At 46.2% G+C, this 14,722-nt stretch overlaps 1 protein-coding gene across 10 annotated transcripts; it reads left to right on the top strand.

Annotated features, from left to right (window-relative positions):
• The first annotated feature begins 91 nt into the window (after nt 1–91).
• On the top strand, nt 92–14,447 carry LOC102943442 (small cell adhesion glycoprotein). Of its 10 annotated transcripts, none has more exons than XM_037883827.2 (4): nt 92–230; nt 9,171–9,265; nt 10,925–10,996; nt 13,375–14,447. In XM_037883827.2, exons 2-4 carry the CDS (start codon nt 9,232–9,234, stop codon nt 13,542–13,544), a joined length of 276 nt encoding a protein of 91 aa, XP_037739755.1. In that variant the 5' UTR covers nt 92–230; nt 9,171–9,231; the 3' UTR covers nt 13,545–14,447. The 10 variants fall into 10 exon arrangements, with proteins under 10 accessions (XP_037739755.1, XP_027685060.1, XP_043389047.1 ...); XM_027829259.3 differs by having other exon boundaries at nt 10,922–10,996; XM_043533112.1 differs by lacking the exon at nt 92–230 and adding an exon at nt 259–2,039.
• The last annotated feature ends 275 nt before the right edge of the window (nt 14,448–14,722 follow it).

The following is a 14,722-nucleotide window of genomic DNA, read 5'->3' as shown; positions in this document are numbered from 1 at the left end:
GCCTCTCGTATTTGGTCTGTTTCTTGCCTGCCAATGAAGAGTTAACAAGGGCAAGGCATTTGGCTGACTATGCCTTTTATCATCAATGTGGGGAAACTGGAAAGGTGAGGCGGAAGGGAACGCCTTAGCCTCCCAGCGGTTTCAGGAGCTGTATGAGAATAGATGGTGGAAGGGAACTCTGCAAACACCTCACTCTGCTGGAGCGTTTTACTCTGATGACATGGTATCAGGTAAGGCGGGGCGGGGGGGGGGGGAGGGTTTCCCCCTGGCAGCACAGTGCTGTTTTGGGGATAGAGACTTACTTTCGCAGTCACTACTGGTTCTGATCCGCTTTACAATCCATGTCCACTCATCTGGGGTGTCAGTCAACTCCCAATCCAACCCTACAGCTGAATATGGTCTGTGGCGTAAGGGAGAGACAAACCTGGGAGACCCTGCTGAAGGCTTGGTTGGGGTGGATTAACTGCAAACCCCACAGGTACAGTTTTTTGAAAGAGCTTAGCTCTCATTTAGGCCCCTCAGTGCGAGCTGCTGGGTGCTTAAACATTTATGAGAATCTGGCCCATTGGGTCAAATCCTGACTGGTTACTGCCCTTGCTGGTGCTTACAGGAGCTCAGCACATGACTGGTCCAGGCCCAGAGTCAGAGAGAGGGTTTTTAACTTCTGGACTGTGTTGGAGCAGAGGGAGGATGCAAAAGCCAAAATGCTGCTCCCCCTTTGTCTCTATTCCTCTTTCAGAGTTTCCCTTTAGAAATTGCCTCCGCATCAGTGGTTTTAGCAAGGCGCTGTGTTTGCATTTGAGTTTAAATTCAGCAGACTTGTAAAAGCCTCTCGAAGGTGCGGTTGAATTGTCAACTGGCCTTCCCTAGGAAGGTGCAGGAAGTGAAAAATCCTCCCCAAATAAACAGATGAAACAGAGCATGTGGACTACAAAGAGCAGACGCTAGAACCATGCCAGAATATGATGGGCTTGTTAGAGTCAACTCTTTAGAGGGGAGACCCAGCTGTCTAGTGTCATTGGCAGCGAGAGATTGAGCCTTTAGGTCACTGGTTGGAATCTAGCTTAGGTTTGATCATCACATTGCTGTTACAAACTGAATTCCGGGGGTCTCCATCCAGCCCCTACTGTGCAGGCATCCCTGACCGTGGCAGCGTGACTTGGCTGGTAAGCTCTTTGGGATAGGGACCATCTTTTGGTTCTGAGTTTGTACAGCACTTTGCACAATGTGTCCTGGGTCAAGACTGGGGCCCCAGCTGCTTCTGCAATACAAATGAGGCTAGCAAGAGAAAATGACGCTCTGGGATGTGGAAGGCCTGAGTTCCAGCCCCTGCTCCAAGGAAAAATATATCGATATAAAGAAAGAGATTGAAACCCCCACCACGGCATGCCCTATACCCAGATGGTTCAGGCACTCATGTGGGAGGCTGGGTTCAAAGTCCCTGCTTCAGAACGGATTCAAACACGTGTCTTCTATGTCCCAGGTCGGTGCATGCTCTAAGCACTGGGGTAATGGTTATGGGGCGTTAGCACCATCATCCTTCCCTTTGTGAATGATTGCCTTTGCTTTGATTTTAAAAATGCCTGAAAACTAAGTGTTTTGGGTCAAATGAAACATTTCATTCAAACCCAAGATGACTTATTTTTTTACTTTTTCGATTGCAAAAAATGTTGGTTTCTTTTTCACAATGGCCAGTGCACCAAAACCTTGGTCACATGCACAGCCATTTGCAATGCCATGTTGCTTTAAAAACACTTACAGATGAGTAAATATCCAGTGTGTTAGGGAAGTGAGTCACCGGCTGGGGAACTACACCCAATCAGCAAGGAGGCTGGAGAGGAACCAAGCATTAGAGACTAGAGCCTCCCAATATCAGAACTGGATTCCCAAAGGAGTTGGTGGTGGTGTTCGTCCTTTCAGAGACTGGCCCTAAATCAGGACTCAAGTGCCTAGTCCCACTGATGTCAAGGGTGAGGGTGCTCCGCACCTTGCAGGACTGGAGCTTCAGAGAGGCCTGTCTGAGTCAGCACCTTTGTAAGGTAAACCCCTTGCTGGGTCTCTGCTTTGCAACACACTCTCTTGCCTTCTATAGCACTTTTCTCTTCCCTCCAGTGCTTGGACTGAGGTTCACGGCACAGCCAGCAAGCTGGCAGCATGCTCTCCTCACTGGGGTTCTCCTTCCACCCCTACAGCAAGGGTGGGCAAACTACGGTGCGTGGGCTGGGTCATTTTAAGTCGGCTCGCAAGCTCCCACTTGGGAGCAGGGTCTGGGGCTTGCCCCGCTCCAGCCAGGGCGCCGGTTCACGGGGTGCTCCACGTGGCTCCTGGAAGCCGCAGCATGGCCCCGTTCCGGGTCCTACACAGTCCAATGGGAACTGCAGGGGCGGTGCCTGCAGATGGGGCAGCGTGCAGAGTCGCCTGGCCATGCCTCCACTTAGGAGCCGGAGAAGGGACATGCCGCTGCTTCCGGGAGCCACTTGAGGTAAGCCTGCCCCTGAGCCTCTCCCCACGCCCCGCCCCTGATCCCCCCCACCCGCTCTCCAAACCCCTCAATCCCAGCCTGTAGCACCCTCCTGCACCCCAAACCTCTCATCCCCGCCCCACCCAAGAGCCCACACCCCCAGTCAGAACCTGCACCCCTTCCCGCACCCCAGCCCTGATCCCCCTTCCGCCCTCCGAACCCCTCAGTCCCAGCTTACAGCACCCTCCTACACCCCAAACTCCTCACCCCCAGCCCCATCCCAGAGCCCTCACCCCCTCCCGCACCCCAACCCCAATTTTGTGAGCATTCAAGTCCTGACATACGATTTCTATTCCCCAATGTGGCCCTCGGGCCAAAACGTTTGCCCACCCCTGCCCTACACTGACTGCATTATACACTGTCACTCCTAACTTCCCTGATTCACAAGGGCATCATGCTCCAGTACTGCCTTGTAGCATCTGAAGGCAATGGGTTCAATGGAAGAGAAAGTATACAAGCTTTGTTCACGGATTCACCCTGTTTTTGCAGGCATGGTGTACTTACCTTTAACTGCTGTCTGACTGTCATTCTGGAGGTAGAATTTCTTTCCAGCCTCTCACTATGGCATTAGCGTTTGCAGATCACAGTGACTCCTGGATTGCTCTGTAGCCAAGTTTTGTGTCTGTTGTAGCTAGGTGAGTTTTGTGCTCACATTTCAGTGTGCAGCTCAATAGGGTCCAAGCAAAATGCCCATCATGCAGGAGTAAAATTATAACCAACTGTTCCATACTTTGTTGTAACCACTCCACTGCATCATGCTCCAGCCTTTGCTAACCTTCATCATATTAACCAGTGCTTCCTCTTCCTCTCTGAAATCCCTAAATCAGGTTGCCCCCAAAATCATCTGACTGCCGCTGAAATGCCCTTACTCACTGCATTCCTCCATGCTAAACACCATCTTTAAAATCCACTGAAGACACCATGACTGAAAGCACAGTTGACAGTCTCTTTACAAACCCTGCGAGGCTTGTAAAATCACAAGCTACCTTTCCTGGCTTTCACAGGGGCAATTATCTTCAGGAAGTCGGTCACTTTCCCGTTGCTTGCTCAGGTGCATGCTCACATTCTGAACGTCCAGGGATGACATTTTACCTTCGTATAACTTGGCATCACACTATGGAAACACTTCTAAAGCAATGTTGTCGAGTGACTTAGACTCAGGTACTGACGTCAGAAACCTTTTTACAAAAGGTATGAGTATAGCAATGTTTTCATGAATCCAATTCACTAGAAAGGCTTTTTAGTTGGATTTCAAACGTTTGCTCTGTACTGTTTGCAGCTCTAGGTGGTAGCACTTAGCAGATGGCGGTGAGTGCAGTATAAACGCTTACAAAGAGGTAGCCGTGTTACTCTGTATCAGCAAAAACGACGAGGAGTTCTTGTGGCACCTTAGAGACTAACACATTTATTTAAGCATAAGCTTTCTTGTGCTACAACCCACTTCATCAGATGCATGGAGTGTATTTTCACTCCATGCATCTGATGAAGTGGGTTTTAGCCTACAAAAGCTTATGCCTAAATAAATGTGTTAGTCTCTAAGGTGCCATAAGGACTCCTCATTTTTATAAAAGCTTAGCGAGAAATGATAGTGTCAGTGACACTATGACCAGTCTATTTCTCGTGTTCAAATTAAGGAAGTGCGTTGTCTCACAATTTGGCCTGTGTAAGACAGTGTGGCGCTCTAAGAGCAGGTCATGGGACAAACTGTGACTCAGAGTCACAGTTCACTGGTTCCCCTTTTTTCTAAGAAGTAATCTGCTACTGGGCTAGACCAGCAGTGGATTACTTCCCGGCTCAGCTAGAATGCATTTTTGGAAGGGAAGAAGGGGCGGGGGGGGGGGGGGTTCCAAATGAAGTTTCTGCCCCTGCCTGCCTACCTATCTACAGGGGTATGAGAGAAGCTACTGGTCTTCACTGTGCCCTGCGCTGGGGGTTGTCTTCCTCTCCTTTACTCCCCTCCATGGCTGTGCAGCCTCCCATTAGGTGTTACAGTAAGATCTAAGTAAGAACAGTTAGATCCCTGAGTGATTGTACGAGGCACTGTACAAACATGCAGCAAAAAGGCAGGACCTACCCTGGACAGCTTAAAATGCAGGTCTAAAAATGAGAAAGAACAGGTGGACATAACACATATGGGGAGAACATAAGTTGATAATGAGCTGGTTAACAAGAAGATACCATCTGGCCCTAAGTCAACCACAGACTAAATTGGAGTGTAAATAGTGGAAACTAATTTAGATCTTTCAGTTTCAATAGAGAACATCTGGGTTTTCAGCCTTACACTGTGCCATATGCTCTTAAGTTAACAAGATGCTTTTAAATACAGAGACTGATACTGAAGTAGAAACTGTAGGACACTTCTCTGACCCCATTTGTGTGTTGTTGAACTGCTGTTTTAAAATTTATTTTAGCCTGACACCTAGTGGTCAGTTTCTGCACAGCAGCTGAGTCACTTGATTGGAGTAGGGAAGCTGCTGCTAATTTTATTGCAAGTACTTGCGTGAGTCATTTGCTATGAGGCAGGCAGCCTTGGGAACAAGGGGTGTGAGGCAGAGCCCTGCCTAATAAAATACACAGAGATCTAACTGCAACGGCCATTAAAACTAGACATGCAGATATGAGGGCGGGTCCACTGACAATGTAGCTGAGAAGAATCTTTACAAGAGCGTGGAAGTAATGCATGCAGCCTTTTCCACATGTTTAATTGTTGAGATCCTGTTTTTAAGTGTGGGGGGTGGCAATGTGAATGCCGGGCATTACTACTTTGATTAGCAAGACATTTGGACTTAAGCAACGCGAACTGCCGTGTAGCAGAATGGGGTGAGACATCTCCGCTTGCTTGGGGTAGAGCCAGTTGTCTAGAACTCTTTATTTTCTCATGTTAAAGGCTTTATTCTGCCTGTTCAGAGTTTGCTTATGCACGGAGATTCAGAGTTATTAGATTTTAGAAACCAATCAAGTCTATTAATTGAGCAAGATCACCAAAACCCCTGTCAAATTACGTGTTCTTGTAATTTGAGCCTAGAAGTTCTCACCTAACTTTTCAGTCTCTTTGTATACATGTACTTACCCACTAGGGTTACCAGCTGGCTGGTATTTGACCAGCCTGGCCATTTTTTTTAATGGATTTGCTAGTTACCAGAAAAATTTACTCTGCCGGGTTTTTTTACAAGGGTCTAAAGATTTGCATTATCACCACCATATACTGGGATACCTAATGTTAAAAGTTTGTGTCCAGCTAAAGATGCTGCAGTGTTCCCCACTTCCACAGTTTATGTGAGAACAGATCAGACCTGTTGAAAATACAGCAGCTGACTGACTGCCCCACCAACACACAAGCACACTTAGGGTGACCGAATGTCCCGATATATGGGGCTTTTTCTTATATAGGTGCCTATTACCCCCCACCTCCTGTCCCAATTTTTCACATTTTCTATCTGGTCACCCTAAGCACACTGCATGCGTGTGAGAGAGGGTTTGAGTCCTGGGAGAGTGAGGAGACCGGCAATGTTATCAATCTTATCTATACGGTGTTCTCTCTCTAGATAAGTGTCTGCTGAAGGGGGGTTGCAGAGTTGCCTTGTGGTTGGGAGTGCGGTGGACTTGCCTTGTGTGGGGGGGGGGGGGGGGGGGGGGCTGCATTTCAAAGATGGTAACCTTATTACCCACCCAGACAGCTCCATAAGAGTGCTCCTGATCAGGAGAGTGATGGCAAAGGTCAAATTGAAAACAAGAATCCCTAAGTCTAGCGGTATGAACATAGGCCCAGAAATTCTAAACTGACACTTGAATCCAAAGTTTTCAAAATAGCTTCCAATTGAGGGTGCCCATCTAGCTACACTTGGGGCCTTTTTTTCAGAGGGCTGAGCACCCACCACTCCCAATGAAGTCAGCAGAAGGTGTGGCTGTGCCCAGCACCCTGGAAAATCAGGTCCCGTGTGGCTGATGGGAAGCACTCAAAACTCAAGCCCCCAAAATCAAAGGCCACCTTTAGACATTCTGGCCTTAACATATCTGTGCCTCATTGTCCCCTTTTATGACAAAGAAAATTATATGCATAGCACAGAAGTTGTAAGGACTTACTAATTAGAGTGCATGGAAAGCATTGTGAAGGTGTAAAGTGTCATATGTGTCAAGCATCTCCCTCAGGGAACGGATGGGTAGGATCCCCTGGGGGACTAACATGAAGGGGAAAGGAGTCCAGGAGAGCTGGCTGTATTTCAAGGAATCCCTGTTGAGGTTACAGGGACAAACCATCCCGATGAGTCGAAAGAATAGTAAATATGGCAGGCGACCAGCTTGGCTTAACGGTGAAATCCTAGCAGATCTTAAACACAAAAAAGAAGCTTACAAGAAGTGGAAGGTTGGACATATGACCAGGGAAGAGTATAAAAATATTGCTCAGGCATGTAGGAATGAAATCAGGAGGGCCAAATCGCACCTGGAGCTGCAGCTAGCAAGAGATGTCAAGAGTAACAAGAAGGGTTTCTTCAGGTATGTTGGCAACAAGAAGAAAACCAAGGAAAGTGTGGGCCCCTTACTGAATGAGGGAGGCAACCTAGTGACAGAGGATGTGGAAAAAGCTAATGTACTCAATGCTTTTTTTGCCTCTGTCTTCACTAACAAGGTCAGCTCCCAGACTGCTGCGCTGGGCATCACAGCATGGGGAGTAGATGGCCAGCCCTCTGTGGAGAAAGAGGTGGTTAGGGACTATTTAGAAAAGCTGGACGTGCACAAGTCCATGGGGCCAGACGAGTTGCATCCGAGAGTGCTAAAGGAATTGGCGGCTGTGATTGCAGAGCCATTGGCCATTATCTTTGAAAACTCGTGGCGAACGGGGGAAGTCCCAGATGACTGGAAAAAGGCTAATGTAGTGCCAATCTTTAAAAAAGGGAAGAAGGAGGATCCTGGGAACTACAGGCCAGTCAGCCTCACCTCAGTCCCCGGAAAAATCATGGAGCAGGTCCTCAAAGAATCAATCCTGAAGCACTTACATGAGAGGAAAGTGATCAGGAACAGTCAGCATGGATTCACCAAGGGAAGGTCATGCCTGACTAATCTAATCGCCTTCTACGATGAGATTACTGGTTCTGTGGATGAAGGGAAAGCAGTGGATGTATTGTTTCTTGACTTTAGCAAAGCTTTTGACACGGTCTCCCACAGTATTCTTGTCAGCAAGTTAAAGAAGTATGGGCTGGATGAATGCACTATAAGGTGGGTAGAAAGTTGGCTAGATTGTTGGGCTCAAAGGGTAGTGATCAATGGTTCCATGTCTAGTTGGCAGCCGGTGTCAAGTGGAGTACCCCAGGGGTCGGTCCTGGGGCCGGTTTTGTTCAATTTCTTCATAAATGATCTGGAGGATGGTGTGGATTACACTCTCAGCAAATTTGCGGATGATACTAAACTAGGAGGAGTGGTAGATACGCTGGAGGGCAGGGATAGGATACAGAGGGACCTAGACAAATTGGAGGATTGGGCCAAAAGAAATCTGATGAGGTTCAATAAGGATAAGTGCAGGGTCCTGCACTTAAGACAGAAGAACCCAATGCACCGCTACAGACTAGGGACCAAATGGCTCGGCAGCAGTTCTGCGGAAAAGGACCTAGGGGTGACAGTGGACGAGAAGCTGGATATGAGTCAGCAGTGTGCCCTTGTTGCCAAGAAGGCCAATGGCATTTTGGGATGTATAAATAGGGGCATAGCAAGCAGATCGAGGGACGTGATCGTTCCCCTCTATTCGACACTGGTGAGGCCTCATCTGGAGTACTGTGTCCAGTTTTGGGCCCCACACTACAAGAAGGATGTGGATAAATTGGAGAGAGTCCAGCGAAGGGCAACAAAAATGATTAGGGGTCTGGAACACATGACTTATGAGGAGAGGCTGAGGGAACTGGGATTGTTTAGTCTGCAGAAGAGAAGAATGAGGGGGGATTTGATAGCTGCTTTCAACTACCTGAGAGGTGGTTCCAGAGAGGATGGTTCTAGACTATTCTCAGTGGTAGAAGAGGACAGGACAAGGAGTAATGGTCTCAAGTTGCAGTGGGGGAGGTTTAGGTTGGATATTAGGAAAAACTTTTTCACTAGGAGGGTGGTGAAACACTGGAATGCGTTACCTAGGGAGGTAGTAGAATCTCCTTCCTTAGAAGTTTTTAAGGTCAGGCTTGACAAAGCCCTGGCTGGGATGATTTAATTGGGGATTGGTCCTGCTTTGAGCAGGGGGTTGGACTAGATGACCTCCTGGGGTCCCTTCCAACCCTGATATTCTAGGATATGTGCTTAAATTGAATCAGAGAACAAATGGCACGTCTAGAGACAATTCCCCACTTCATCATTGGTCTGCTCTGATCCTGGCTTAACGAACAAATAGAACAGGACCTACTTGAAGATGCTGGATAGTCACCTAGGCTTTCCCAATCCCCGCTTTTCTTAACTTGCTCCTGGGTTGACCCTGGGCTCAACTATTCCAATGAGGTCTGCACAAATTAGACTGTTTTGTTTTCTTCTCAAAGTAAGTGCTGCTTTTGATCGTGCGTGACTGATCACAAGTTCAGATTCTACCATAACTAAGCATGAGGGTAATTAGCTGAGTTGCACTCTCCCTTGTGAGACACTAATAAATCTAACATCACTTTTCTGGCTGTTTTTGTAGTTCTAAAAGATCCCAAAATTTAAAGTGGAAGGATAAAAACACCTGCAACTCAGCTAGATCCATGGCATCTACTCCACCACCTCTGCTACCTACAGGTAAGAAGCGCTTGAAAGTTTGGCAGGTCGCAGACCTGGTAAGGAGTCAGTAAATCACAGCTTGGTTTACTAGCTGGCAAGGAAAAGCAGCACCTCTTGCATGATACAAAATGAAGAGGCAGGTTTATATGTGGCCTCATCTGCCTCTCCTGCTAAGATGTTGTATTGTAAGAAGTTTATAATAAGCCAAACTGTAGAAGCATTTGTGAATGCAAGTTTGTTAATGCTGAAGACATTGCAGGAAAAACACACGCTGTGCATGCAGCTTGCTTCTATTTTTTTCCTGGTTTCCCCTACCCAAAAGGCCCCTTTATAACTGTCCCACATGAAGACAAACCCACATCCCTAAACAAATAATCCCACCCACTCTTGAAGCAAAATGTAGCCAGAAGAAATTGTCTCAGATTGAGAACTTGTAAGACAATTTGTAACAGAGCTACTGCCAGACCATTCCTGCTGGTAGCACTGCAGCTTTTTATAACACGATGTGCAAGGAGACAGCCCGATTACATAATGCCATAGAATGATGGGAAAGATGCTGTTAAACCATGTCTTGGAGTCTTGAATTGAGCAAAACTCACAGATTCCAATAGGCATGTTGCACCATTAAAGTCCACAGATTTGACCAAAAGTGTCAATTGCCTCTGGGCTGCTAATGAAGGCCACTGCTCTAATCATTTAATTAAGGGGACAGCTGAGCAGCTGCATTACTGCAGTGGCTGCTACACATTGAAACCACATGTTGGTTTCAAAGTTTCCAGATTTCACTCTCATTCGAGGGTTCATCTGTGGTAAATGACAGAATTGGTCGGAAAACTGATTTTCCATGCTGTGAGAAACTGAAATTTCGGAACACGGAATTTCGGAATTTGACTCAAATTGGGACAAATCCAAAATTTAAAAAAAAAAAAAAATTCAAAATGACCTGGAAAAAAAAATCACTTCAGGTCTATCAAAACATTTAATTTGGATTTCAACCGTTTTTTAAAAAATATCTCATGAAGTAAGCTTCAAACCAGTCATTTTGCCAAGAAAAAATCAAAACTTTGTTCTAAAAGTGTCACACTGGGTTGTGTTTACATTTTTGAAACTATTTTTTTCTAAACAAAATTGTCAGTACAATTTCACTACCAAAAAAAAAAAAAAAAAACTGGTTTTGCCAAAAGGGCATTTTCATAAGAACAGCCATCCTGTCCATCTAGTCCAGTATCCTGTCTTCCGACAGTGGCCAATGCCAGGTGCCCCAGAGGGAATGAACAGAACAGGGAATCATCAAGTGATCCATCCCCTGCTGCCCATTCCCAGCTGCTGGCAAACAGAGACTAGGGACACCATCCCTGCCCATCCTGGCTAATAGCCATTGATGGACCTATCCTCCATGAACTTATCTAGTTCTTTTTTGAACCCTGTTATAGTCTTGGCCTTTACAACATCCTCTAGCAAAGAGTCCCACGGCCTGATTGTGCGTTGTGTGAAGAAAACACTTCCTTCTTGTTTTAAGCCTGTTTCCAAACCCAAAACTGTTTCAATGAAAAATTTTCAACCAACGCTACTAAACAAGTCTTAGCATAAGACCTATTCTTGTGTAACTAAGTGCCTTGAAGATGCTTCAATAACAGTGTCACTTACATTCTTTCCTTCCCTGGCGTTCTAAAGAAGAGCTGACCACCCCTTTTCTGAAGATAAATACGCCGTCTCTCCAAGAGGAAGCCAGCGTGGGTGTCATTGCAGGTAGGACATTACTATCATTGCATATTGATCCCAAGCAGCACATAGGCCATCACTCTGCTCTGTACCGTGATACATAGGGATATAGACACTTTCTGGGGAAAGCTCAGAGCCTAATCAAAGTAGCTCACTGTACACGACCTACTCATCTTTCCTCCACGCTGAGGCGTTAATGGTTCTTTTCACTGCTGCGAGGGGCCATATGGCAACTTGGATGACCTTGGCAGTTCCCAGCTAACGCACAAAATTTCAGCACTGACCTCGGTAAATATGTACGCCAGGAATGCACCATACCGAGGGGTTATAACAGCGCCTGAAGCTAGGTCACTTTTATCCAGCTGACAGCTGCTGAACTTTTCCAGGCGGAGGAGTTTAGTAGCCTCGCAGTCCCTTTTTACTGAGAACAATTCTAGATTGACCCCCACAGAGATGGCCTACATGAAGCTAAAGCAACAGTTTCCAGAGTAACAGCCGTGTCAGTCTGTATTCGCAAAAAGAAAAGGAGGACTTGTGGCACCTTAGAGATCAAGTGAGCTGTAGCTCACGAAAGCTTATGCTCAAATAAATTGGTTAGTCTCTAAGGTGCCACAAGTCCTCCTTTTCTTAAAGCAACAGTGCATTTTACCCAGCCCAGGTTCTAAGCACAGAGAGGAGACAAAAGAGATAGTGTGGATTTTCCTCCGGCCCTGAACTAAGAGAAAGAAGAGGAAATGGGTATGGAAAAAAAAAAAATCTATGGATTATACAGCTACTGACCCAACCAAATCAATGCCACCTCCATCTCTGTCCATGCACATAAGGTTAGTCTTGCCTCTTAGCCAGTCTCCAAGCCTTGTCATAGGCTGCTTCGATAACCTTATTTCCAGGTGTAACACTTTACTACAGGTGCTGTTGTCTGAAGCATCTCTTCAGGGTATACTGTGTTGCTGGTTAAGAGCGATCTGCCTGCTAATGGCTGAAACGCTGGGGTAATTTCCCGTAACAAAGAAACCAGTAGCCAGCAACTGCTGATAGAAAAAGCAGTTTATCACCTTAGCATACATCTCAGCTGCTTTACTAATATTCCATAAGCTATTCTATTTAAAGATCAGGAAAAAGAGGAGCATCCTAGATCATTTCTAGACACCACGACAAATCCATCTTGCTTCTGAAGTTCTCAGACATCAATTGTTTAAGCTTCTCAACAGCAAGGGAGATATTACTGTCATTTTATGGGTAGGGAACTGAGGTACAGAAAAGAGGAGTAGCAAGTCCAAGACCACAAGTCAGGCACAGAGCCAGACATGAAACCCACATCTTTTCCTGTGCAGTCCATGCCACACTGCTTTCCCAAATTCATGCATGAATATAGTAAATGATATTACAGTACTATATGGTCCCCATCAGCATAGTATCTGAGCCTGTCACACTCTTAACATATTAATTCACACAACACCTGATGAGGTAGTACTTTCCTATTCTCTCTATTTTACAGATGAGGAACTGAGGCATACAGACCAAGGGATAGATTTTTAAAAGGTATTTAGGTGCCTAAAGATTGTGGCAAAATGGCTGATGTTGGGATCTGTGCTTTTCTTGACAGGGAGGCTAGACGCCACCCCTTGCCCCTGCTCTTGGGGCACAGAGGGCCCTGCTAGTGGCCCGGAAAGGTGGTAGAGGAGGGAAGCGGGGAAGAGGTCTGGGTTTGCTCTGCACTCTGAGCCCCAGCCCATGTGGGTTTCTTACCCTCTTCGCCCTTGGGTAGGGTTACCCTTGGTCCTTGATGTTGGGGCAGGGTGTCCCTTCCTCCAGTTCTCTGGTCTTTCAAATCTCAGCAACACACCTCTAAATCCTAGTCCTCTCTCCTTCCTTGCACCAGGCTATCTGCCTCAAGCAGGGTGTTTTTATTAGGTTCCTGACATGGTCTTAATTGACTACAGGTGCTCCAATTAACCTGCAGTAACCTTCCCTAGTCTACAGGGAACCACACCTTAATTAGCCTAGGGTTTATATATCTCCCCTCTCCCACTGCTCCCTGGCCCTACTGTATGACAAGATAGGGACCTAGTGGGATTTTCAATCTGCATCTTTAGGAGCCAAAATGCCTTTAAAAATCTGTCCCCAGAGAAGGGAACGGAATCTAGACTTAAATCCCAGGCTAGCGCTGTACCACTCTGTACCTCTTCCTTGCCCCCTACAGTGAGTTATTTTTTAATATACACTTTTGTACTGTTTTCCCAGTTTGAAATAAATATAGACCTGCTAGCATCCCATTTGGTTCTGCTGCTCTTCAGACCAATGCTAGTATTATTACAGATCAAGCAAGCTTTCTAAGTGAGCAGCTAGAGGCTGACCTGGGCAAGGCTATATCCTAATCTGGCTTTCTTCTTCTTCTTCGGAAGGCGTCATCACGGTGGTTTTCATCACACTACTGACAGTCCTGGTAATCATCATCACATACCTGTACAAGAATAAAGGTAGCTACTATACCTATGAGCAACCAGAAGCAGATGTGTCTGTACAGATGGAGAACCTCCCTTCGAAAGGAGAAAAGGAAGAATATTTTATATAACCCATTCAGTGTGGCTAACAGCTTCTATGCCATACTCAGGTTTGACACTAAGTTACCCATGTTTCCGGGACTCGGGATCTAGAGACTTTTTCCCCCTAATTTATGAAGTTAATCCAAGAAGGAAAAGTGTAATACGTGCACAGTGCTAACCTCAACCATCATTCCACTGCGTAGAATTCTGGTTAAACTGAAGGCAAGGATCTCCAGCTTAATAAAAGTGATTGGTTTGAAGCACTACACTGTAAAAGTGCTAGCTGGGATGATAGCACACTTCTTTGTCTGGTTTGTAAAATGGACTACCAAACATCTAGAGTTTCTCTCCTCAAGCAAAGAATGTTAAGGAATGGGGGGGAGGAGACACAGATTAAAGGCCAAAGTTAATCAAGTTGTTATTTGTGTTACAATAAAGCCTAGAGGCCTCTATCATGCTAGGCTCTAATACAATTGCCTAGTGAGTCCCTGCCCCAAAGAATTTAGTTTAAAGGGCCACCAAGCAGAAGGGGAACTGGAAGCACAGACAGGGGAAGTGACTTGCCTAAGGTCATACAGCAAGTCAGTGGTAGAGCTGGAAGAGAACCCAGGGCTCCTCATCCCAGCCCAGTGTCTTAACCCTTGGAGCACACTGCCTCTCAAAATGAGGACAGCCATTAGCTGACAGAGGCCAATTAAAGAAACTTGCCTTAGGAGCTAATTATTCAGTGTTGTCCACTACAGGGTTTCTTGCACTTTGAGGTGTTGCATGTGGCACTGGCCAGTGTCTGAGACCAGACAGATCCATGCTCTAATAAAGCACAATAATTCCTATTACGTCCTTACAAGCAGTGAGGCGAGCAGCTTATTTCATGTAAACAAAAGTCACTCAGCATAATAAAGTCATGCCTCCTTGTGGTGTAGGCTGTTGTATCACTGTTCTGCACAGTGCCTTAGTCTGGTGTCACTAGTGCCACCACCAAAAGGAAAAACACCCATATTTAGGGCAAGTTACATGATCTTAGGCTGAATCAAGCACTAAAATTCAAAGCTCTTTACCTCTATCAGCAATAATTCCCTGTTAGGGATGGAAAAAAGGTGCCTGAAACTACATTGCCCTTATGTTTGCTGTAGACCATCAGCATTAAATGACTGAGCCCCTCTAGTCTAGATGACTCAACATGCCCTGTATTGCTTGCGTCTGAAGC

The sequence above is a fragment of the Chelonia mydas genome, chromosome 20, assembly GCF_015237465.2.
Source record: "Chelonia mydas isolate rCheMyd1 chromosome 20, rCheMyd1.pri.v2, whole genome shotgun sequence".
Lineage (NCBI taxonomy): Eukaryota > Metazoa > Chordata > Testudines > Cheloniidae > Chelonia > Chelonia mydas.
This window is presented reverse-complemented; position numbering and strand designations above follow the sequence as displayed.

Bases quoted from the DNA above. Each gene is read 5' to 3' on its own strand.
- LOC102943442 (XM_027829259.3), top strand. From the start codon at position 9,232: ATGGCATCTACTCCACCACCTCTGCTACCTACAG. The intron at 9,266-10,921 runs GTAAGAAGCGCT...GGCGTTCTAAAG, and splicing joins ACCACCTCTGCTACCTACAG to AAGAGCTGACCACCCCTTTT. The intron at 10,997-13,374 runs GTAGGACATTAC...CTTCTTCGGAAG, and splicing joins CAGCGTGGGTGTCATTGCAG to GCGTCATCACGGTGGTTTTC.